Source organism: Coregonus clupeaformis, chromosome 6 (assembly GCF_020615455.1).
Source record: "Coregonus clupeaformis isolate EN_2021a chromosome 6, ASM2061545v1, whole genome shotgun sequence".
NCBI lineage: Eukaryota > Metazoa > Chordata > Actinopteri > Salmoniformes > Salmonidae > Coregonus > Coregonus clupeaformis.
The window spans coordinates 4,010,212-4,036,292 of record NC_059197.1 but is presented as its reverse complement, the minus strand read 5'-3'; the positions used below and the strand labels follow the sequence as shown (position 1 = coordinate 4,036,292).

Below are 26,081 nucleotides of genomic sequence, written 5' to 3'. Positions count from 1 at the left end.
TCCCTTTATTTTTTTGAGCAGTGTATATCCTAACTTCACTTTATCCGGCAAAGACTCAACTTCAAAACTCAAAAGAACAGACAATGACTCTTCTGTTTCCCCACTCTTGCCACCCTGTTTACGTCGCACCAAACGACGAGCATCACACACACCGGGAATCTTCTCCTTCAGTTGATCCATTTTTACATTTACTGCTACCCCAGTAATCACTCCTCTCAATGGCGCCCTTTCCTTAAGAGCGAAACGATTCACAATTCTTTACCACATTTGTTTAACTCTAAGTGCCTTCTCCCTCTGCCCAACAGAAACAAACAATTATCACTAGACCACTTCTGGTTACCCTCACCGATTCCACTATACCCAACGCTTTTTTCACCCATCTTGAAACCACAAATGGATCAGCCAAAAGGCAAGGATCCACTTTTTCCACAAACTTCACTCCTACTGTCACAGACTCATCTTTATCCTGACCCTCTGTGCAGGCCTCTGGCTCCGAGCACTTCACCACACCTACCACCTCCGATACTTCACCCTCTTCCATTTCTACTCCTGTCTTCAGCTCACTGCTTACATTTCCTACCACTCTTCTTTAACAAACCTTCTCCCTTTTTCCCGCCATTATTTACCGACTCAAACTCAGTCTTCCTCCCTCTCTCTCTTAGACCTCCTCTGCCTCTCTTTTCCCCTCCATTCCTCCTCATTCATCCAAGTATACATCTCCTTATAATACTGCATTTCTCCTAACCAATATCTATTTCTTGCCTTCTCAAAGGACTCCGTTTTCCCCCCTCCTTTCCCTTCCGGCATCTATTCTATCCTCTGGACTTGTGTCGACATCTTGGCCTTCGTCTTTTATCAGAAAATATTTGGTCTGCCACATAGTCCCCAATCGCCCGACCGAAATCCTGGCCGACCTCCCTCAAACTAGCCCATCCGTCACCGGCGGAGCGGAAGTGCACTCAACCCTCGAGCACCCAACCACGTACACGTCACCTCCCTCAGTGGTCGCTGCCACAAAAGTTTTCATCCGTTTCGCATTTTATTTCTAGGGAAGTAGCATCCTCGGGTGGACACAAATAAGACGGGAAATAATTAATAAAGCGCCCCCAACAACTTCAATTTTTTGCATTTACAAAAATATCAAATTTACGTATGTATTCACACCTCTGAGTCAATACTTTGTAGAAGCATCTTTGGCAGCGATTACAGCTGTGAGTCTTTCTGGGTATGTCTCTAAGAGCGTTCCACACCTGCATTGTGCAACATTTGCCCATTATTCTTTTCAAAATTCTTCAAGCTCTGTCAAATTGGTTGTTGATCATTTTGAGGTCTTGCCATAGATTTTCAAGTAGATTTAAGACAAAACTATAATTTGGCCACTCAGGAACATTTACTGTCTTCTTGGTAAGCAACTCCAGCGTAGATTTGTCCTTGTGTTTTAGGTTATTGTCCTGCTGAAAGGTGAATTAATCTCCCAGTGTTTGGTGGAAAGCTGACTGAACCAGGATTTCCTCTAGGATTTTGTCTGTGCTTAGCTCCATTCCGCTTATTTTTTATCCAAAACAACTCCCCAGTCCTTAACGATTACAAGCATACCCATAACATGATGCAACCACCATGCTTGAAAATATGGAGAGTGGTATTTGCCAGGGCCAAAAAAAACAAATTTTTTGCAGTATTGCTTTAGTGCCTTGTTGCAAACAGGATGCATGTTTTGGATGTCACAAAGTGATTCTACATCTGCATTGCTTGCTGTTTGGGGTTTTAAGCTGGGTTTCTGTATAAGCACTTTGTGACATCTGCTCATGTAAAAAGGGCTTTTGAATACATTTGATTGGGAATATTTTGTATTCTGTACAGACTTCCTTCTTTTCACTGTCACTTAGGTTAGTATTGTGGAGTAACTACAATGTTGTTGAGCCATCCTCAATTTTTCACAGCCGTTAAACTAGGTAACTGTTTTAAAGTCACCATTGGCGTCATGGTGAAATCCCTGAGTGGTTTCCTTCCTCTCCGGCAACTGAGTTAGGAAGGCCTGTATCTTTGTAGTGACTGGGTGTATTGATATACCAGCAAGTGTAATTAATAACTTCACCATGCTCAAAGGGATATTCAATGTCTGCTATTTAAATGTTTTACCCATCTACCAATACTGTAGGTGCCCTTCTTTGCGAAGCATTGGTCTTTGTGGTTGAATCTGTGTTTCAAATTCACTGCTCGACTGAGGGACGTTACAGATAATTGTATGTGGGGTAGAGATGAGGTAGTGTCACGAGAATTATGTTATCTCAATGGTTGAAGTCAACTACTTCTTAAATCTCTGAATAATTCCCAAAAGGTTGTAAATCTCTTAGTTTAAAGAAATTAAACAAAGACTCAAATCCTGCAATGGTCAGCATATTTATTCATGAGAGCGCTCTGAAACATAATGGTCGTACAATATTTTTATACGCACACGTCAGAGGAAAAATCCCACCCCTCTTTAGGCGGGCTGTAGTTTTCCACTGGAAAACTGCTCTCCTGACCATCAGGTCACACACACACACACACACATGCACTCTTCCAAGCCTAACGGTTTCTCTCCTCCCTAAATTGGGAGGCCTCTTTATCTTGGTTTCTCAGTTGTCTGTAGACAGTTCTCCTTGTCCTTGGTTGTCTGGTCTAACTCCTACTCAAATTGCTAAATAGTAACACAATGTCATAATCTTTACTGGTCCTACACACACACACATTATTAGATTATAGTCTCAGGATTCTAACACATTTCATATAGTGGAGTGTAATAATTAGTCATTACCAAATTATTCTATCAATCCACCATTTGACTAAATATTACACACATACTCCCAAATGATATCTTGTTATAAAAATGAATCACACACATTGAAGCATATAAGTTGATTTGCATATAAAATGAATCACTAGTACAAAACACACTATAATAACACAATTTGCCTGGAATGCTACCAAATTTTACTTCCAACCATAACACTTCTTGTTTAGATTTTCACTATAACTTTCATTGAAAAGATAGTATACTTAAACATCAAAAATTGTCTCATTTAATACAGATTCATCAGGATTGAAATGTTCTGCATCTTCCACTAGAGTGGGAGGATATACAGTGAGGGAAAAAAGTATTTGATCCCCTGCTGATTTTGTACGTTTGCCCACTGACAAAGACATTATTATTATTATTATTATTATTATTATTATTATTATTATTATTATTATTATTATTACATGATCAGTCTATAATTTTAATGGTATGTTTATTTGAACAGTGAGAGACAGAATAACAACAAAATAATCCAGAAAAACGCATGTCAAAAATTTTATAAATTGATTTGCATTTTAATGAGGGAAATAAGTATTTGACCCCTCTGCAAAACATGACTTAGTACTTGGTGGCAAAACCCTTGTTGGCAATCACAGAGGTCAGACGTTTCTTGTAGTTGGCCACCAGGTTTGCACACATCTCAGGAGGGATTTTGTCCCACTCCTCTTTGCAGATCTTCTCCAAGTCATTATGGTTTCGAGGCTGACGTTTGGCAACTCGAACCTTCAGCTCCCTCCACAGATTTTCTATGAGATTAAGGTCTGGAGACTGGCTAGGCCACTCCAGGACCTTAATGTGCTTCTTCTTGAGCCACTCCTTTGTTGCCTTGGCCGTGTGTTTTGGGTCATTGTCATGCTGGAATACCCATCCACGACCCATTTTCAATGCCCTGGCTGAGGGAAGGAGGTTCTCACCCAAGATTTGACGGTACATGGGCCCGTCCATCGTCCCTTTGATGCGGTGAAGTTGTCCTGTCCCCTTAGCAGAAAAACACCCCCAAAGCATAATGTTTCCACCTCCATGTTTGACGGTGGGGATGGTGTTCCTGGGGTCATAGGCAGCATTCCTCCTCCTCCAAACACGGTGAGTTGAGTTGATGCCAAAGAGCTCGATTTTGGTCTCATCTGAACACAACACTTTCACCCAGTTCTCGTCTGAATCATTCAGATGTTCATTGGCAAACTTCAGACAGCCCTGTATATGTGCTTTCTTGAGCAGGGGGACATTGCGGGCGCTGCAGGATTTCAGTCCTTCACGGCGTAGTGTGTTACCAATTGTTTTCTTGGTGACTATGGTCCCAGCTGCCTTGCGATCATTGACAAGATCCTCCCGTGTAGTTCTGGGCTGATTCCTCACCGTTCTCATGATTATTGCAACTCCACGAGGTGAGATCTTGCATGGAGCCCCAGGCCGAGGGAGATTGACAGTTATTTTGTGTTTCTTCCATTTGCGAATAATCGCACCAACTGTTGTCACCTTCTCACCAAGCTGCTTGGCGATGGTCTTGTAGCCCATTCCAGTCTTGTGTAGGTCTACAATCTTGTCCCTGACATCCTTGGAGAGCTCTTTGGTCTTGGCCATGGTGGAGAGTTTGGAATCTGATTGATTGATTGCTTCTGTGGACAGGTGTCTTTTATACAGGTAACAAGATGAGATTAGGAGCACTCCCTTTAAGAGTGTGCTCCTAATCTCAGCTCGTTACCTGTATAAAAGGCACCTGGGAGCCAGAAATCTTTCTGATTGAGAGGGGGTCAAATACTTATTTCCCTCATTAAAATGCAAATCAATTGATAACATTTTTGACATGCGTTTTTCTGGATTTTTTTGTTGTTATTCTGTCTCTCACTGTTCAAATAAACCTACCATTAAAATTATAGACTGATCATTTCTTTGTCAGTGGATAAACTTACAAAATCAGCAGGGGATCAAATACTTTTTTCCCTCACTGTAGGTCATCATTCCATCGGTCTGAGTTTGGGACGGGTCCACACCTCACCATCTGCAGGGATACTGCCTTTTCCAAAGACCTTAACACAAGACCTCGCACACATGGGATTAAACAGCATCCACATAACACCAAACTGAACATTCCCACCAGAACTGCCCCCACCACTGTTGCCACAATCTGTTTCCATTTTCCAAACATATTATCAAACCAACCAGTTAATGAGTTGTCAATGCCAGAGTTCTCAGCCAGTTCCTTTGCCAGCGTGGTGAGTCCCTGGAGGGCCTTAGTCACTGACCCATCAGGTGCTGTATTATTGGGGATGAAAGTATAGCACATAGATCCAAACAAAACACAAACCCCACCCCGTTCAGCCAAAAGCATATCCAAAGCTATCCTATTCTGCCATGCCATTAAACTAGTTGCCGCTGTCTGCTCAGCCAATCCCTTTATTGCATCACGAGTGTGATTAGTAAACCTCTGTTGGTTATAGTAGATGTAGTTTATCCAATCCACATTCTTATTAATTGTTGACCACCAGAAAATACTTGATTCAAAACCAGCTGCAATCTGATTCCTAGCTTTGAATACTTCTGGAACCCCTCGAGGTACTCCTATCCCATCGATATATACCCTCTCATCAAAGGATCCTGGGAGGAGGTCTCGCCTTCTACGTGACAACCCACCAATTTGTGACATGTTGGATCGTTTGATGAGAGTGAAAGGCATTACCAGCTGGGCCAACGCACAGGTTCCAAAAACATTTTCAAAGGGGGATAGTCCCTCTTTATCTGAGGTTATCCTAATCGTGATCAACACTATTGGTAGGCACTGTACCCAATTTCTTCCCTTCACTCCGTGATAACTCTATAAAATCAATTTCCAATTGCTGGACTGGATATTTTGCCAGGGGATATTCCCCCTGGGGTGCTCTCTCTACCTTGGTGATTATTCTGTGCACAGATGACACATCTGGAACAAAACAATGTTATACCCTAGGCCACAAAGTGTTTCCTAAGTGTCTCCTAACCTGTCCCTGCTCTACCAAAGTAACCTGTTCTTGCTCTACCAAAATGTTTCCTAACCTGCTCTACCATCCCCCCTATTGACACATTGCTTTACCCATGTGTCAATATTTCCGCATATCAAAACAGTGACTTTAATACATTTAATAATTTGTCCTTATGCCAGACATTATCTCGTAGGATTGCCTCTTTCTTTAGAGTATGAAAATGTATGCACTCACCAACTGCAAGTCGCTCCGGATAAGAGCACCTACCAAATGGCCAAAATGCAAAATGTAATCAAGAACATAGGAAATATCTGTTTCCCCGTATATTGTTCCTGTCACCCTTCTTAATGTCTTATTTCACTGATTTGCCAATATAATCCCTTACTTCGTATAAGTAAGCAGTGATATTTTATTCCAGGCATCTATTTAAAAAAACGTTTTGATACGTTGTCTCCTACTGACCCTTAACATATACTGTAGATTTCCCTCCATCCTGGGAAAAAAACAAAAAACTCCCCCGTCAGAACACATCGGATAACTACATTTTTCATTAAATTCACTAAACCTATAAATAACCATCAGCCTAATAGTAAAAACGATCTCCCATTGTTCAACTTGAACTGTCTACATAACTCACTGTTGTATAAACAAACTATTCAGACTTCCGCTTCACATTATCCTCTGCTTCATTTACTAAATCCTGGCATTAGTAAATTCTATCCACACACCACCAAAAAAACGAATAGCCAATTTGCATACACATAACTAGAAAGCATGAATTTAATACCATTCTTGCTTAAACAATGCAATTCAGCATTTCTCATCGCCCAATTTCTATTACTTTTTTCACACAGGAAATCCTCTACAATCTCTACCCTCATCTAAATGGCTCTCCAATTCAATTTCCGACGATACCTATCCGTGGATGTGCTGTGCTGATCTCCATTTACAATGTTGACCCAATCAGTGATCCTCTTACCCTTGGATACCCACTGTCCCATTTCTTTCCAGTCCTCTGCTGGCTCCTTTGCTAGGGACACATGTGGGCTCCATCTCTCCCTGAACAGTCTCTGACTTTAGGGCCCTAGTTCCACTTCCACTGCTGCGTGGGTGTTGTCATAGTGAAACCATTTCAAGGCTACAGTCCTTTCTGTGGTTTTTAATAGTGCTTCCTCATAGATTGAATCTGGACCTGGGTGTTGGTTATACCAGAGAGTACAGTGTAGGTCATCAGGGGACATTTTAGTGGGGCCTGGTACCACATCATCAGCAAGTTCCATTAAGGTTCGGGGAATATCAGTTATTCCCCCCCTTAACAAGTCTTGACTATACCAATAACATGGTTCCCCTTCCCCACAGACCACCATATTGTCTCTGACTATGTGTGCTTTCATTCCCCTCTCAGTGGGAGTGATGGCCACATTCAATTTAGTCATTACATCACATCCTAGTAAATTTACCGGACACAGCTTAGATATCAGGACGGGTATGGTTGCCTCTCCTCCTGATTGGTCATGTTTTAGGGTTATTGGGGCTGATAACCTTTCAATAAATTGATGACCAGAGGCGAATCGAACTATGATTTTCTCCCCATCAATGTCAAATAAGGTTTTTGTTCCTGTTGAAGTGCTAAGTCAATAGTAGCCAATTCAAACACCTCACAACTTGGATCAATGGGCTCCTCAGTCTCTTCCTCACTAGAATCTACTCCCAGCAGAACTGACAAAAAAACAAAACAGACTGTGATTTCCAGGACACTGCCCCTTTGTTTCTGGCCTCACTATCTCCCCGAGAGTTGGCATGACTGAACTCCCTTTAGGTCTCTCTTAATGAGTGTTGCTGTGCCCCAGCCAATCAGTGTCTTTTTAATGGTTCTGCTTATCTCTGGTCTCATTCCACTGAGGAACGCTATCTTTAGTTGCTGATGGTAGTGCGTATCACTCCCCTGTCTCTGGTCTGGCTCGGGTATGCCACTGTTTTTCGTTAAACACATATGTAAGCCTCTCTAAGTACTGGCTGACAGTCTCACTATCCTCTTGTTTATACTCATGTACTTTAGAGAAGTCTGCATGACGATGGTACTGTTCTCTGAGGCTATTACACAATTCAGTTATTTTCCCAACATACTCTCCGTGATCGGCCCATGGCAAAAGTGCCCTCTGGGCATCCCCTGAAACCCACTGCCCTCTAACGGCAGCCCAAACCTTACTATTCCTGTTTTGGGGTGGGTCATTCCTTCTACCGCTCGGGCCACGTTCCTCTGTGTTCATGGCCTGTATACATCTAAGGTTGCTGGGGCCCTTTCATTCCCTGCCAATAGATTAAGTAAGGCTATCATTGGGTACTGGCCCCCTCCTACTCTCATCTCCTGACTCATACTGACTCCCTCCTGAGCTCAAGTCTCCTCAGGGACCTGGGTCTTCCACCCTTCGGTCCCTTGACCCCCCTATTGTACCCTAGTACTCTAGTTACTTTCTTAGCCTTTTCTTTCCGTCTCTCTCTCTCTCTCTAATTTCTGCAATGACCAATTGGCTTGCTGCTGTTGTTCCAAAAATGTCCTTAGAACCTCAACTGTACTATCTTCCTTTGCCTTATCCTCAACCACCAAAATCCAATGAATAAAAATTACTGACCTTATTTTTGCAGCTCAATTTTGGTTGGATATCGTCACCGTTTGTCGTTTCCAGGTTGTCACCGGCCTGTATTTGAACCCCCAATTTCGGAGGGCAGGTCTTTGTCTATACGGATGTATCATCCGCCCGTGCATGGTTTTCAGTTTCACCCGGAACGACAGAGGACGGGTATTGATATCCGGCTCGAAGGACCAAGCTGTCACGAGAATTTTGTTCTCAATGGTTGAAGTCAACTACTTCTTAAATCTCTGAATAATTCCCAAAAGGTTGTAAATCTCTTAGTTTAAATAAATTAAACAAAGACTTAATCCTGCAATGGTCAGCATATTTATTCATAGAGCGCTCTGAAACAAAATGGTCGTACAATATTTTTATGCGCACACGTCAGAGGAAGAATCCCACCCCTCTTTAGGCGGGCTGTAGTTTTCCACTGGAAAACTGCTCTCCTGACCATCAGGTCACACACACACACACACACACACGCACTCTTTAACAAGCCTAACGGTTTCTCTCCTCCCTAAATTGGGAGGCCTATTTCTTTATCTTGGTTTCTCAGTTGTCTGTAGACAGTTCTCCTTGTCCTTTGTTGTCTGGTCTAACTCCTACTCAAATTGCTAAATAGTAACACAATGTCATAATCTTTACTGGTCCTACGCACACATTATTATATTATAGTCTCAGGATTCTAACACATTTCATAAAGTGGAGTGTAATAATTAGTCATTACCAAATTATTCTATCAGGTAGTCATTCAAAAATCATGTTAAATAGTATTATTGCACACAGAGTGAGTCCATGCAATTTATTGTGACTTGTTAAGCACATTTTTAATCCTGAATTTATTTAGGCTTGCTATAAAAAAAAGAGGTTGAATACTTATTGACTCAAGACATTTCAGTTTTTCATTTTTAATTCATTTGTAAAACTTTTTTTTGAAAAACATCATTACACTTTGACATTGTGGTATTGTGTGTAGCCAGTGACAAAACATATCCGTTTTAAATTCAGACTGTAAACACAACAAAATGTGGAAAAAGTCAAGGGGTGTGAATACTGTTTCTAAATGAGCCTGAAAGTATATGTGGACTGGACAGTTTTCCCCTTCTCCTATGTCACCACAGTTGGAGAGTTGGTGGTAACTTTTCTCCATCTGCAAAGGGGGATAAACCGATTTTGGGTATAAGTCAACATAGCCAACTATAACATGGGATGTCAATGTACTGAACATTATTTGGCTGCAAGCACTCACCCTATTTCACATCCTCTATTTGGCTCGCTTTTGTGTCAGGAATTCTGAGTTAGTGTAAACTATGAAGTAAAAGAGAAAATTGTTTCTAAGATGTTTGTTGTCTAGTTACTGTTTAGATAACCCTTGTTTCCAATATTTATTAAGGTGCCACTTAAATTGCTTCATTACTGCCATGAATATTGCAGAAACACTAAAAAAGATTCTGATCTGTGGTCTAGTATTCTCAGTAGATCAGGTGATGCAACCGTGAGTAATGTGGTGAATGCCGCCATACAATGTAAGCGTAATGCAAGGAGGGTTACTAGTTACCCCAGCCTTCACTACCCACAGCAACTATGTGAGATAATTAAAAAGCAAACCTTTTGATGGAGTAAAATAAAATGGGTAGAGCGTAAAGAAAAACTCAAAAACCATGGCACAGTTTAGTCATGTTTCTTATAGCATGAATACAAAAAAGGTATTTTGTGCCAAGTTTGAGTACACTGAATTCAAAGTAATGCAAACTCTTGTCCATTTGTATATTGGTTAAGTGTTCATTTAAGACATCTCATTCATTGAAGACATCCTGAACCAACTGGTCAAATCCTCCACTGACACGGTCAGTAACCACAGTCAAAGCGAAAAAGCTGATAAGTGCTGACATTTCCATCATTTACCTGGATCCTGACAGATTGGGGTTGGGTGATCACGGGGTAAATTCGCATATATGCCTCCATCCATGTCTGTCGATAAGAAATAGGAAAACATTCCATGCATTGTGTTTGAAATTGAATAAAACCAATCCATGTAACAGCCCTGAATATAGGCATGGCATTTTCAAAAGTAGAGGAAAATCTTTGAAGGGAGGTCAAGCTTACCTTCTTCATCATCCATCATTGACGGAAACCCCCTGGAATAGACAACAATACATGCATTTTATAGGCCTATGAAAGCCACTGTTATTCAACAGAGAACAGATCAGTTCCTAAAATATTTGACATGTCGTTGTATCTTTCTTGGGTGAATATTAGTTTGGGTGAGCTGATGCCTGTATAATGTTCACCCTGTAGTTGAGGGCAGTGCACTGATGATTCCACGAAGTCCAGACACTGTGGGAAGAAGAGTGTGGGTTAGAACCCTTGCTCACCAGTTACGGAGATTAGTATCTAACAGTATTAGCAGCCTACTGGTACCTGTATTATGACACCATCAGAAGTAGTAGAAAAACATTAAACATTTTACTTACCCACACTGGATGGCACTACAGAACCTGTTCTTTCATTGGTGCTGAAAAAGCAAAAGCAAATCTGGTTTTGTTTGTAATTACAGTAATGCCATTCATCTAATCCCAACACTGATGAGAGCACAACACCAAATACATTAGGATGAGTATTCAAAGAAACAGACTCAACTGCCAGTGGCACCTCTCAATGACAATAATACATATTTAGGGATACATATTTTAAACAAATTTATCAGGCTCTCCTTTTAGTGCAGAATAGAATACCTAGCCTGGTCCATAGTGCATGTGCTCTGTAACCAACTTTTCTATTGTATCTATGTTTGTCATGCCAGACATTTGGCATGCGAACACAGAGGAGTTGGCTAAAGCACACACAGAGTGGACCACAAGGCTACAGAATACCTGCTACCGTTAATACACTTACCACATTTGTGGATCAAAGATTTTATTCTCTTCATGTATTGTGTCTATAACAAATACAAGAGGTGACAATGATTTTCACTGATGTTTACTGCGTCATCAATGTATTCTAATTTTGCACCAAATGACCTGCAACCAAAGAGAAAAAGGGCCCCTAAATGTTCACTGAACGGACCCAGTAAGAGCAAAACTTTTAGTCATGGTACTTACCATTTTTTCTTTTGCAGCAAAGACACAAGGCAATTGCAATCGTAAGAGACATCAGTGATGTAACGGTGAGAATGACCACTGGCTGGTTGGGGAGTTCAGGCAGGAAGGGAACTGGGACAGGTAACACAAACATGTTCAATCAAAAGGTAAATTATAGTGATTGCATCCTGGTATGAAACATTAAGCACATTTTCTGAAGGAATGGACTGGACTTCCTCAACATGTACTTTGAAACACCAACAGATTGTAAACTAGATTGTAATGAAGAACTGGAAATGTGTGGTTTTCAGAAGTCTGGCAGAAACATCTAGCCGCAGCTGATATGTCTTTGGTTCAGAATCAAGTATTTTGAATTATAAAAAAAAATTTGGGGGAGAAATGTAATTAATTAATACCGATTCCATAATTGTGTTGCACCAGATGTGCAACCTCTTCAATTAGTTACTAAAATGAATGTCAACTGTATGCAATTTGCAGATCATTGGAAAACAACCAGTACAGTTCCTACATGGTCCATGTTAATCCCTCATAAATCATAAGGTGTATATTGTCTAAACATGAGTCGGCTTCCCTGGCCCAGATCAACCCTAGTCCTGGGCTAAAAAAGACTGCTAAATAGAGAATTTCTATTGAAAGTGCTATATCCAGGATTATTTACTCTAGGTATGGGAAACCATGCATCAAAACCGTCGGGTTAAAATAAAGTGTTATGGGGTCAGATGGTCTTTCTTACCTCTGTTTGCGCTGGCTGGGTCTGGGTCCACCTCGGTATCCATGCCTGCCTGATCAAAGTGACAACCAAAGGAGCCGAACACACATCCTCTTTAAACACGGAACTCCACACTACATCCGCCGTCCACTACACAGCAGTCTCTCTCAGGTACTTCATCAACTGTGTGTGTACCTGCCTACTTTGATTACCAAAGGACCTGCAAGTTCATCACTGCACCAGTAGGCTATATAACTCTCCCTGCACTTTTATTCGAACACACTATTGTGGGGTTTACCTAGAGCAGGGTTGCCCAACCCTGTTCCTGGAGAGCTACCCTCCTGTAGGTTTTCGCTCCAACCCCAGGTGTTACTAACCTGATTTATCTTATCAACCTGCTAATTATTAGAATCAGGTGTGCTAGATTAGGGTTGGAGCAAAAACCTACAGGACGGTAGCTCTCCAGGAACAGGGTTGGGCAGTCCTGACCTAGAGGTTGCAGTGCATCTCCGCACATCTCATTAGAAGTGTAGTGTGGGATCTGCCTTTTATGACATTTTCAATTCCAGTCTGTCCACCATACCCTTTTTGTAGTTGTCCAGATGATTACCGGGTTGTGTTCAGCAGGACACGTTGTGCGACGTTCAGATGGAAATACAGCATGTAGAACAAACATTGCGTCGGTATTGCGCATACAAGTGTGTAGTTGGTAAGCGCTTCACATGGGGTAGGCCTATATTCACCATAGGTTTATTCAAAGGGTTGAAACTAGCAGAACATGATTGACTTCTCATGCAGAATATAAATGTCAAACATGTCCATCTAACCTGGTCCCAGATTTGTTTGTGCTCATGCCAATGCCAACTGTCATTGGCATGACAATGAGTTAACATAACAGCACATACTGGCACTCAGGCTAATTTCTGAAATATTTACACTAAGTAAGCATTAGGGATGCATCTTACAGAACATTGTAGACAGGGAAAAATATATATACACTGCTCAAAAAAATTAAGGGAACACTTAAACAACACAATGTAACTCCAAGTCAATCACACTTCTGTGAAATCAAACTGTCCACTTAGGAAGCAACACTGATTGACAATACATTTCACATGCTGTTGTGCAAATGGAATAGACAACAGGTGGAAATTATAGGCAATTAGCAAGACACCCCCAATAAAGGACTGGTTTTGCAGGTGGTGACCACAGACCACTTCTCAGTTCCTATGCTTCCTGGCTGATGTTTTGGTCACTTTTGAATGCTGGCGGTGCTTTCACTCTAGTGGTAGCATGAGACGGAGTCTACAACCCACACAAGTGGCTCAGGTAGTGCAGCTCATCCAGGATGGCACATCAATGCGAGCTGTGGCAAGAAGGTTTGCTGTGTCTGTCAGCGTAGTGTCCAGAGCATGGAGGCACTACCAGGAGACAGGCCAGTACATCAGGAGACGTGGAGGAGGCCGTAGGAGGGCAACAACCCAGCAGCAGGACTGCTACCTCCACCTTTGTGCAAGGAGGAGCAGGAGGAGCACTGCCAGAGCCCTGCAAAATGACCTCCAGCAGGCCACAAATGTGCATGTGTCTGCTCAAACGGTCAGAAACAGACTCCATGAGGGTGGTATGAGGGCCCGACGTCCACAGGTGGGGGACATTTGGCATTTGCCAAACCGTGCAGAACGTTTGGCATTTGCCAGAGAACACCAAGATTGGCAAATTCTCCACTGGCGCCCTGTGCTCTTCACAGATGAAAGCAGGTTCACACTGAGCACATGTGACAGACGTGACAGAGTCTGGAGACGTTCTGCTGCCTGCAACATCCTCCAGCATGACCGGTTTGGCGGTGGGTCAGTCATGGTGTGGGGTGGCATTTATTAGGGGGCCGCACAGCCCTCCATGTGCTCGCCAGAGGTAGCCTGACTGCCATTAGGTACCGAGATGAGATCCTCAGACCCCTTGTGAGACCATATGCTGGTGCGGTTGGCCCTGGGTTCCTCCTAATGCAAGACAATGCTAGACCTCATGTGGCTGGAGTGTGTCAGCAGTTCCTGCAAGAGGAAGGCATTGATGCTATGGACTGGCCCGCCCGTTCCCCAGACCTGAATCCAATTGAGCACATCTGGGACATCATGTCTCGCTCCATCCACCAACGCCACGTTGCACCGCAGACTGTCCAGGAGTTGGTGGATGCTTTAGTCCAGGTCTGGGAGGAGATCCCTCAGGAGACCATCCGCCACCTCATCAGGAGCATGCCCAGGCGTTGTAGGGAGGTCATACAGGCACGTGGAGGCCACACACACTACTGAGCCTCATTTTGACTTGTTTTAAGGACATTACATCAAAGTTGGATCAGCCTGTAGTGTGGTTTTCCACTTTAATTTTGAGGGTGACTCCAAATCCAGACCTCCATGGGTTGATCAATTTGATTTCCATTGATAATTTTTGTGTGATTTTGTTGTCAGCACATTCAACTATGTAAAGAAAATATTTAATAAGATTTCATTCATTCAGATCTAGGATGTGTTATTTTAGTGTTTCCTTTATTTTTTTGAGCAGTATATATATATATATATATATATATATATATATATATAGTAAGACAAGTTAATTTTTTGACACTACCTTCTGGACATCCATGGGATCCTCTTTAGGCCAGCCATTCGGTCAGAGGTTTGACAGAATATATTAATTCTTAACATGAGAATCTCAGGATGGTCCTCATTCAGACATTACCACGAACACAATTACATTATACATGACAAGCCATGTGGGTTATTGGACAGTCAGTTGACAATGATGAAATATGCTGTACTTGACACACAAATGTGTTTAGTGAATATTTATTGACAAATGTGGTCAACACAGTGGCCTAATACCTTGAACTTTCTTTCTTCTTTCACAAGATTGTTCCCCAAAGGACTAAATGTGAAATTAATGTTCTTCATGCTAGAACATTTGATACGGGTACTTCCTTCAGAAAAAGAAATATATACACTTTTCATGTAAGCAGTGACAGACAATTCAATTGTTTTATTTAAGATAGTTCAAAATACCAAAACCTGTTATATTTTCAGCCCTATCTACACTCTGCCAAACAAATAGCCAATTTAAAACTAATATTGGGTGCTTCAATCAAAACAAAATAAAGCAAAAAGTCTTGCTCAGGGGCATATTCATTACACCGATTCTGTTGCAAAACATTTCTTAAACGGAAGCAAACAAAATGGGACCTACCTGAAATTTGTCCAATAGAAACAATCGTTTTGCGCCGTTTGGTTTTTAAACAGTTGTCATAATGAATACGCCCCTGTTCTCAAAGTCCAACTAACCATATATTCAGAACAAGGATTCTGTCTGGCATTCAGACACTCACACTGAAAAGGATCCAGTCCCTGCACCTCGAGCTACTGTATGGTGATAACAGGCCTCAGAATTGTATTCTACATATCCTCTACATTATATTGTAATCCTGTGGGGAAAGTGTTGAGGATGAGGAACCTAGTTATTTCTAATGTGTGCAGAAAGACACTTGCGAACATAGAAAACTTTAAGGAATAATCAACAATAACTTAAATGGACTGAAACTGGATATGCATGCATGTTCTTTACAGTGTTCACTTTTTCAAAACAATGTCTGCCCCGTTCCATTAAATTAAAATATGTTTTTATTCCATGTTCACATTGCTTCATATGTGTTCTCGGAGAACTACTTCACTGCCTTGACTCATTCACCCATCCCATTTAAAACACATTCTTAATAAAAAATTAATGTAAGATTATACATTTTATTGCCATAAACAGTGTAGGAAAATGAACAAAAAATTGAATTAAAACAGCAGATCTTTCTATAGTACAGTAAGAACAAGGTATCACTTACTACATTTCATAACCAGTAAAATGTAAATAAAAATGGTTGCGCAACACAAATTCTCAAAAGCATCCTACACACCATCTACTGGTAGGCAGACTAGATTTAGCCAGTCTCCATAGGACAAATGAGAGCAGTTGATTTTTTTTTTCAGTTCAGTTTGTACATTTTGCAGTGTTTAGGTGATAAAATGCATATAACTATCAAGCTGTGGAAGTAGAAAGTTGCCAGACAAAGACCGTTGCAATAACCCATGTTTTTGATTTAATCTAGTGCGCGCTTCAGCCGCTCCTCTAAACAAACACTTTCGGCATTGCTCCATTATTGCAGGAAGCCATTTTGCCTGGATTGAACAGACTAAGATCAAAAATCTTTCAAAAATCAGGTTCCAGAATTACACATTGAGAGACAACAATAAGGATTCAGTTCTCTTGGCAATGTTATCATTTAATATTTAAGACAGTGGAAATTTGAAGCTGAAATGATAATCATTTCACAAATAAGAGCAGAAATTTAGGAGGAAAATATATAAAAGACACCAAAGGAACAGCCTTTTGACTGCTGTATGTCTAAAACTGCAAATCATTTGGTGAACACAAAGGATGCCTTGGGAAAGGTAAGAGAAAACTACACAGCAAAGTCCTTACCCAAAGGCAACAGAACCAAACTGAAGCCACTGTCCCGAGTTCCTTTTGATGTGTGTGGGGTACGGGTCAGGTTGACAGGCCTGGCCCCTGCCCCTCACAGCAGCCTTGGGTCCAACTGCTCTTTTACCAATTAGATGAAGGCCTGCTTTGTGTTAGCGAGCAGAAAGAGGAACCCAGCTCCTGACTCCCCAGCGAGCTTTCTTTGGGAGAAGTCTTTGAAAGATTTTTGGTAAACAAAGTCAGTAGATCCAGAGTAGACTTCCAGAATAATGCAGCCTCGTGGATATATCTATTCCTTTTCTGCCTCTTTTTCAAGCTTTGAGAATGGGAAACAAAAACAAAAACATTATGGTTAGACAGGTTCAATTCCGCAGGAAATGTTAAATCATGTAATAATAGGAGAAATTATAAAATAGTCTAAGAACTCCCACACTACAACTGGATAGTTAAGCAGATACAATGACCTTAAAATCTCCACTAATAAAAATAGTTTACTTTTTGCACTGTTCCCAAACTGAACAGACCATACGGCTGAACAATGGCAATTTACATTTGGAAGTCATATGGGCTAAACGGAAACAAAAGCAGCACATTTCTGACCAAGCTTTCTTGTTGGTGTGTGTGTGTGTATATATATATATATATATGTGTGTGGGGGAGGGGAGCAGATTATCTTAAGACAATGAAGGTGTCGTGTTGACCAACTGTGATAACAAAACCTTCATGACCCCCTACAGAAGCTCAGCCACAACTGCCATGAACCAAACCATCAGAGCAAACCGTTCTATTCTAACAATTCATGTTATATTGGTTTTATAAACGGGGGCAGAATTCTTGTAGGGATCAATGCCTACCCACTTGGAAGCATAGCGACCACTTCAGAGTTGGGGTCGAGAGACACTTAAATTCCAACACACAGAGGGTCGAATATAGTTGTTAATTATACTACTATATCAACATTGAAAAGTTGGGTTACTTTTCAGCTCAATTGTATTAATATTTTACTGCAATCAACATGTGAATGGACCTTCTGCCAACAGAACTACAGACAAAGCAGGCACTAATCACAGGGAAGCAGAGGTGAAAGTAAAAACCATGTTAACAGTTTGACATGCATTCACAAGCTGCTCTTTGGGTGTTGGTGTGCAGGTGTGTTGTATTCTTTTTCCAAGAGTGTGTGTGTGTGTTCTCGTCTTGTATTTAATCTGTCTCGATTAAATATTTCACTCAAACTGAACTCAGAGAATGAGGGTTTTGTTCAGTTCGTCATCTCCAAAAGAGAGGGATGCTAACAGGAGGCGTTAACGTATCCCATTGGCATGGTTTCATTTTTCGACACCGTCCCTGCCCTCCCAGACTGAGGCCTGGTCAACCTCTTAAGGTTTATCTTTGGGAATTACCTCCTCCCTGGGCTTGGCTCCACCAAATATGGCGGAGTTGGGGTTGGCGACTTGGTTTAGTGGGGCAGCCACCGTGCGTGGCTTCAGCTGAAGCCGTGGTCTCTGCGCCCTCTCCTCTGCGTAAAGCGAAGAGAAAAAAAGGACAAACATGATTAACTGGTCAAGTCAAATGTTATCAGGTCACTGGGTTCAGGGTTTTTCGTTATATATTAAATGATGGGTCAATATTGACACCTTCACATTATCTTTACAAAAGCTATACTGTAACAATACACAAAGCCATCAGAAATCCATCTAAACTGATCTGTTCTTCCATGACTAAACATTGCCTAGAGTGCTTTTTCCTCAAACACGGACCTCGATGCAAGAAGTACTGCTGATTTTCGTATTCTCCTCTAATCAGGGACTAATTCAGGCGTGGGACACCAGCTGAGTGGAGTCTCTGACCAATCAGTGAAATCTATCAAATCAATTAACCAACTATGGTGGAGAAAACAAAACCAGCATTCCTTCAGACCTCCACACTTTAATGGGAGTACCTCTGGTCTAGTGTTTTATATGAGATAAGAGAGATTGTGACACCGTCAGAGGGTTCTCTGAAGTCTTCCGCTCCGGAGCGCGGTGGTGGTGGGCCGTCCCTGTAGCGTCCACCCATGCCTGCTCCTCCACCACCTCCCCTTCTGTCACCGCCGCGGCCGCCTCCTCGACCCCGTCCGAAGTCGTCGTCTCCTCTGTAGCCTACACGAGGAGATGCAGAGGGAAGAGACAGGTTAGACAGTCTTGGGTTCATTCAGGAGTGCAATGTTATAGAACGTTCAGATAAAGTATTGTGTAGAACAGACATGATTCTCTCATGTGGAATAAAGATAAGAAATCTTGTCAGCTCTAAACACCACATTCCTATCAGTAACATTCTAAACATTGCAGATCTGACTAAATCTCTGTTCTTTCCCAGCACCTGGAGCAGCCCTGTAAGGTGACGAATGAATGAGGTGAACCTCCTGTATGAGTGATGACGGAGGGATAACAAACAAAATGCACCAAGGGACAGAAAAACCTGTGCAAATCGAAAAATAAAAATCTCTAGGAGAACCTATGAGAATTCCTATGGGGGGAGGAAATCACATACTGCTTGTATCACACTATTCTGCAGATTCACGCCTCAAAAAAATGTGAGCAATTGCTTTGCTTCCTTAGCTTGGTGCTCACGCTACCAACTCCACTGTACTGCAATGCTTGGATCTTAAACTGCAGCGGTCAAACTGGGTATGCTCTAATGACCGGTTGGGAACCGGCTAAACCAGCGAAATGCTCATCCCACCTCCTTCGTAGTCGTCTCTGGAACCTCCTCTGGCACCACCACCTCGAGAGCCCCCTCGGCCTGCGGGGGACAGGGCTCAGTTTTAACAACAGGGGTGATTGGTGCTTAGGGCTGAGGCAGGGGTGAGGAACCCACTTGCTGGTTAGCCAAGGGCCTAGTGCTGGTTAGCCAAGGGCCTAGGTTAGTAGTCCTACTTCTAGAGACAGCTAGTTGAAGTATTTGGTTGGGAAAGTAGAGACAAAGTAGAAAATATTTGGTTTAGCTGCTCAAAGTTTGTAGTAACAGATCAAGCACCATATACTACAGAAAAGGAACCAGGAGAGAAAGGAGTAAGATGTTGAATGGATACATTATGAAAAGTGGCAGGTATTCTGAAATCCCAGTATGTAGTGAAATACACTGCTCAAAAAAATAAAGGGAACACTAAAATAACACATCCTAGATCTGAATGAATGAAATAATCTTATTAAATACTTTTTCTTTACATAGTTGAATGTGCTGACAACAAAATCACACAAAAATGATCAATGGAAATCAAATTGATCAACCCATGGAGGTCTGGATTTGGAGTCACCCTCAAAATTAAAAGTGGAAAACCACACTACAGGCTGATCCAACTTTGATGTAATGTCCTTAAAACAAGTCAAAATGAGGCTCAGTAGTGTGTGTGGCCTCCACGTGCCTGTATGACCTCCCTACAACGCCTGGGCATGCTCCTGATGAGGTGGCGGATGGTCTCCTGAGGGATCTCCTCCCAGACCTGGACTAAAGCATCCGCCAACTCCTGGACAGTCTGTGGTGCAACGTGGCGTTGGTGGATGGAGCGAGACATGATGTCCCAGATGTGCTCAATTGGATTCAGGTATGGGGGAACGGGCGGGCCAGTCCATAGCATCAATGCCTTCCTCTTGCAGGAACTGCTGACACACTCCAGCCACATGAGGTCTAGCATTGTCTTGCATTAGGAGGAACCCAGGGCCAACCGCACCAGCATATGGTCTCACAAGGGGTCTGAGGATCTCATCTCGGTACCTAATGGCAGTCAGGCTACCTCTGGCGAGCACATGGAGGGCTGTGCGGCCCCCCAAAGAAATGCCACCCCACACCATGACTGACCCACCGCCAAACCGGTCATGCTGGAGGATGTTGCAGGCAGCAGAACGTTCTCCATGGCGTCTCCAGACTCTGTCACGTCTGTCACATGTGCTCAGTGTGAACCTGCTTTCATCTGTGAAGAGCACAGGGCGCCAGTGGCGAATTTGCCAATCTTGGTGTTCTCTGGCAAATGCCAAACGTCCCCCACCTGTGGACGTCGGGCCCTCATACCACCCTCATGGAGTCTGTTTCTGACCATTTGAGCAGACACATGCACATTTGTGGCCTGCTGGAGGTCATTTTGCAGGGCTCTGGCAGTGCTCCTCCTGCTCCTCCTTGCACAAAGGCGGAGGTAGCAGTCCTGCTGCTGGGTTGTTGCCCTCCTACGGCCTCCTCCACGTCTCCTGATGTACTGGCCTGTCTCCTGGTAGCGCCTCCATGTTCTGGACACTACGCTGACAGACACAGCAAACCTTCTTGCCACAGCTCGCATTGATGTGCCATCCTGGATGAGCTGCACTACCTGAGCCACTTGCGTGGGTTGTAGACTCCGTCTCATGCTACCACTAGAGTGAAAGCACCGCCAGCATTCAAAAGTGACCAAAACATCAGCCAGGAAGCATAGGAACTGAGAAGTGGTCTGTGGTCACCACCTGCAAAACCAGTCCTTTATTGGGGGTGTCTTGCTAATTGCCTATAATTTCCACCTGTTGTCTATTCCATTTGCACAACAGCATGTGAAATGTATTGTCAATCAGTGTTGCTTCCTAAGTGGACAGTTTGATTTCACAGAAGTGTGATTGACTTGGAGTTACATTGTGTTGTTTAAGTGTTCCCTTTATTTTTTTGAGCAGTGTACATCAAGAATAAGGCCACAGAGGCAACAATGGTAGTGGTACTTGTGCAATGCACTCCTCTTATAAGGACTGATACTTTTGATTATAGCGGATTACATAATCCGTTGATCTATAAAAGGGAAGTACAAGCATCGTCACATTTTTATGACCACACAATAAATGATTGATTATTCCATTATTCTTATAAGTGGAATGTACTGTATGCTTAGATGGTAGCAAACTCAAACAGAACAGCAAAGCTTTTGACAATTGATAGATTTTAAGACAGCCTTGATTTGAGTATGAAGGTGAAAGATGATAGTCTCAGGTCAATGTTAAAGATGCGTAATTATTCAAATCTAGGCCAAGAGGTATTGCTACTTCATATTAATATTTACAATTAAGACAATCCACAAATCAATTTCTCGACTCATTAGAGAATGTAAAAGACCAACACTGAATCAGTTGATGTAAGTCATTGACATTTCTTTGTAGTTTTAATAATAAGTAAGAAATATACTAAGCAGTAGTCGTAAGAGGAACAAACAAGTTAGCACAAGGTACCTCCTCTGTCGTTCCCCCGGAAGCCGAATCCTCCGGCGCCCCTCTCTTGTTTTCGGCCCTCTGCTATGTCAACCCTGAGTGACCGGTCTCCAAGGAGCTGGAGAAGGGGGTGAGGGGCAAAAGTCAGCACTAGGAAAAAATGAAACAATGTGGTCCCCTTGTCTGATAATGCTTCCAACAGTGTTTGTCCTACAAATATATCACTGTTGGACGTGTCACTGTATTCAATTGTCCCTTTTATAAAATGACAGTCGGTTGTCACCACAAATTTTTTAAGCACTTTGGACTGCAATCGATTTTATGAAAGGTGATAAACAAACTACATTTATCATATCAGTGTTGGGGACAGTTTTATTTGTTTTATGCAAAAACAGCATAGATTTATTTGTTTGTCACGATACCCATATCACAATACTCCGATTTTCCATACGAAGCAGACTGAACTCTATGGTCCTTTAAAAGGTATACTCAGTGATGCAAGAATAAACAGGATCGGGCCGACTTCCAAAACAACAAGAACAACACCAGCGGCTGTTCTCCTCCGCAGTTGTCACGCAGCCATCACGTTGTATGAGAGTGAAGTGAACTCTTATGCACATGCGCAGATGCTCTGTGTGAATGCTCACAAGAGCAGCCCCTTGCATCAGCGTCACTCTACAATATATTTGGTTCACATTGCTGCTCGTGGCTACGTCATATCGCTGAGTCTCAGTTTAAGAACCTGTTTTATGTTAAATAGTGTGTGCTATAGCTTTAAAAAATAAAATAAAAATGTGACTGAGTAACATACAGCTGTTTGTTTCCATAATTTTGACACTAAACCACAGTATCCCTTTGTTTTACATTTATGAACCAGATACAAATGAGGACCTGAGAACTAATTGCAGGTACTCACAGCACCATCATACGTCAAAGCTTCTTTAAGGGATTCCAAGTCATCAAACTCCACATAACAAAAACCTGAAAGGAGAAAATGAATTTGGTTAAGAAAAATAACAAAACTGTGTCGCTGTGGCTTGTGATGTTTGAGGTTATGCTATACTAAGACAATGGATGCTCGCTCACCTTTAAACTTGTCCGTTTCTTTGTCTCTGACTAGTCGAACACTCCTGACGTTGAGGTCTTTGAAAATGGTGTCTATGTCTCCTTGTACTGTGTTGAAGGGCAGGTTGCCCACGTAGGCTGTGTATGGGGGCTCTGTGGGTAGATCCTTCTGCTTGCGGGGTCCACCAGGTCCACTGCCACCTCTGGGTCTACCAGAAACGAACACCTCCATGAGAGAACAGACTACAACAGATAGCCACTCCCCGTACAGGACCCTGAGTTTTCCTGGTCAAGAATGACTCAGGACTACTGGTAGCAATGGCTGAGAGTCTGAGCAGGAGATTATGGTTGATAATTGGGACATTAACTGAGTCACAAGCAAAACCTGATGTCCCAGGAAAAACCGTGGGACAGAGATAGTGCAGTCATACTTTCAGCTGACTTTTGCTGAACCTTCAATAAATGATGTACACTTGGACAGATCCATTACCAATCAATAGACCAAAGATCTACAGCTCAGATCCCATAGGAAAATACATAATGTTGCACATACAATACAGGAAATCGGACTAGGCTGTCTGGAAACTGGAGAAAGAAAAATAATATGTTCCATTTCAATGCCAACAGTGTTAGCAGCACACAGCAAAAGATGGCAGCCCTGTTGAGCTAAATACTGTTAAACAATAACAGAGATGCCATTTGTTTCATTTTTCTCAATGAACAGCAGAAGTTCCTGTACACTGAACTGCCATTTCGAAGGGTTAACTTGCAATGACTGTGCTATGTATTTGATTTTCCCCTAATGAACTTAGATGAATGCACTGGATATAAGAGCGTCTGCTAAAATGATTTAAATGCAAAAAATGTATGCTCCTCATGAGGGGTTATGGGTCTTTGCCAAAACTGCAAGGAACCTATTCCCTTGCTGGCAACAGCACTCCAATCTGACGGGCGGAGAGAAATGGAGATGGGGTCCTGCATGCCTGCAGCATTCCTCGGGTGTCAAAGCAAACTGGGCGACCAGGCAGAACCAAGAGGTACAGCAACCTAGCTTTAGGCCCCAACAAGGGAAAGGGGATATCTATTCAGTTGCACAACTGAATGCATTCAACTGAAATTTGTCTTCCAAGGAAGGGAGGTTGGGCATATGGATCTTTCCCACAATTAGCAAGGAGAGCAATTGTACTATAACCAAGTTGGCTGTTGTGATCTTACATAGCATTTGATAAGACAAGGTGATCATCTGTAGTTATTTGGCCATGGTGTCAAATTAATTTATGACAGATAGCCCAATAGAATAGACTAGTTTAGGTATTTCATGATGAGGGGCTCCAACTCCTTTCCTGTGTGAATAAAGCGAAGCAAAATATGATTACAACAATTAATGTTATGACAGTCACTGACAAGGGGTGGCTCCCAGATCTTGGATATGATCATAGTTACGTTAATCCTATCCAAGGGAGCACATTTTAACTGTAGTTATGCCGTTAGATCGCTAGTTAAATGTATAGTGTTTTCGTTGATTAGGCTATTTTGATGTTCTGGCTAGTTAGCTACCTAACTAGGACTGAGTTTCAGAATACATTTCAGAATCGCCGCAACATCTTTAGCACGTAACGTTTACAATTTCCTGGTATTGATTGTCTGGCCTCAGTGGCAATGCACGGGTTAGCCCACGTTATGTTAGTTAAATGCATTGCAAACCTAGCTAACTACCTGAGCAAAGCGCAAATCAGCAATTATAGCTACTATAGTTAACGTTAGCTAACATTCTACAAATCATAAAAACATAGCTAGTTAGCTGACATGTGTGCATGCATCAAACTAGCTAGTAACGGATGCAGGGTGCACTGGGCCCAAACTAGACTAGCTAGCAGAGTTAGCATACTAGTTAGCTAGTCCTCCGCATAACTCTTCATGCAATTAGCACAAGCTAGTCTAGCTAGCTGTCTATCGTTACCACGAACAAGGCATCAAATGGCTTGTGCATTGAATAATGATTACTAGTTAACTAAACATGCCATGTATTGATAATGATTTTGGGGAGTGGTGCGTGTTGACATCTCGAGCTGTTATTACCCGATTTGGCCAATCGACGCAGTACCCGACTTGCTAGCACAACATGCAGCCCATGTGGGCTGTTTTTTAACAAGATGCTGGCGCCAAGTGCCATGCTGGCAGTCTGTGAGAAAGATAAAATGACTTGCAATCATAACCATGTCATAATATGTATTGTCAAACCGACATGAATAAGTCGCTAACATTCTGTAATGGAAAATCTAACACGCACATCTGGAAGTAGTTAGCTATGGTCAATCCACGACTTTTCCCCGCCCTCAATACCGGCTTCCCATTCATCAAAAGCGGCCGTGAGAGGCTAACCACTGGCACTGTCTGGCCCGAGTTCTGAACCCAGGCCTGTCTTTCAGACGAATTTCGAACAAGTCCCTGCATAACCTGAGGCATTAGTGCGTTTTCTCGCATCACCATACAGTAATACTGATACATTCTATTCGTCCAGGTATTTTCTTACCCTCTGCCTCCACCAAAACTACCGTAAGCCCGATCCCGGTCATCGTAGTTATCGTAATCCGCCATTGCCGAGATTGCTGTCGGAGAAAGCAGTTTGGTGTCGAAGGACCTTCAATATAGGGGTAGCTCAATTTTAGTTGTCCTCTCAGTGCCTGAACCATAACGAACAGTTTTTGCACAGTCAGGTAGATACTATAGATTAGCTACCCTCAAATCCCCTAACTAAATTAATTATCAGTAAACTAACAAGATCCAACCCCAGTCTCATCTGGATATTGGTATTTATCCTGGCTGGGCAATTACAACAACTGTAAGAAAAAGGTGCAATTCATAAAGAAGTACAGTCCTTTAGCCAACACTATCTCCGTACTATTATCCACAGGAATATCAATGTACTGTAGCTCATTTCATCAAGTTGCCTACCTCCTCCACCCCAGCTGGAGTTACACCATGCCAACCTGGTCTCAGAGCATTTCGTATTATTATGTACATAAAGCCAAGACACTCCATTTAGTTTGATGATATGTTACGTTTC

The 26,081-nt window shown here is 42.3% G+C and overlaps 1 protein-coding gene across 3 annotated transcripts; it reads right to left on the bottom strand.

Annotated features, from left to right (window-relative positions):
- Positions 1-15,254: 15,254 nt before the first annotated feature.
- Positions 15,255-25,731, bottom strand: eif4h (eukaryotic translation initiation factor 4h). 3 transcript variants are annotated; one of them, XM_041877263.2, is made up of 8 exons: positions 25,548-25,709; positions 23,036-23,223; positions 22,866-22,930; positions 21,971-22,067; positions 19,476-19,535; positions 18,737-18,892; positions 18,155-18,270; positions 15,255-17,070 (listed from the first exon to the last, which is right to left on the bottom strand). In XM_041877263.2, the coding sequence occupies exons 1-8, from the start codon at positions 25,610-25,612 to the stop codon at positions 17,044-17,046; spliced, it is 774 nt and encodes a 257-aa protein (XP_041733197.1). In that variant the 5' UTR covers positions 25,613-25,709; the 3' UTR covers positions 15,255-17,043. The 3 variants fall into 3 exon arrangements, with proteins under 3 accessions (XP_041733197.1, XP_041733198.1, XP_041733200.1); XM_041877264.2 differs by having other exon boundaries at positions 23,036-23,217; positions 25,548-25,680; XM_041877266.2 differs by lacking the exon at positions 19,476-19,535 and having other exon boundaries at positions 25,548-25,731.
- Between the last annotated feature and the right edge of the window lie 350 nt (positions 25,732-26,081).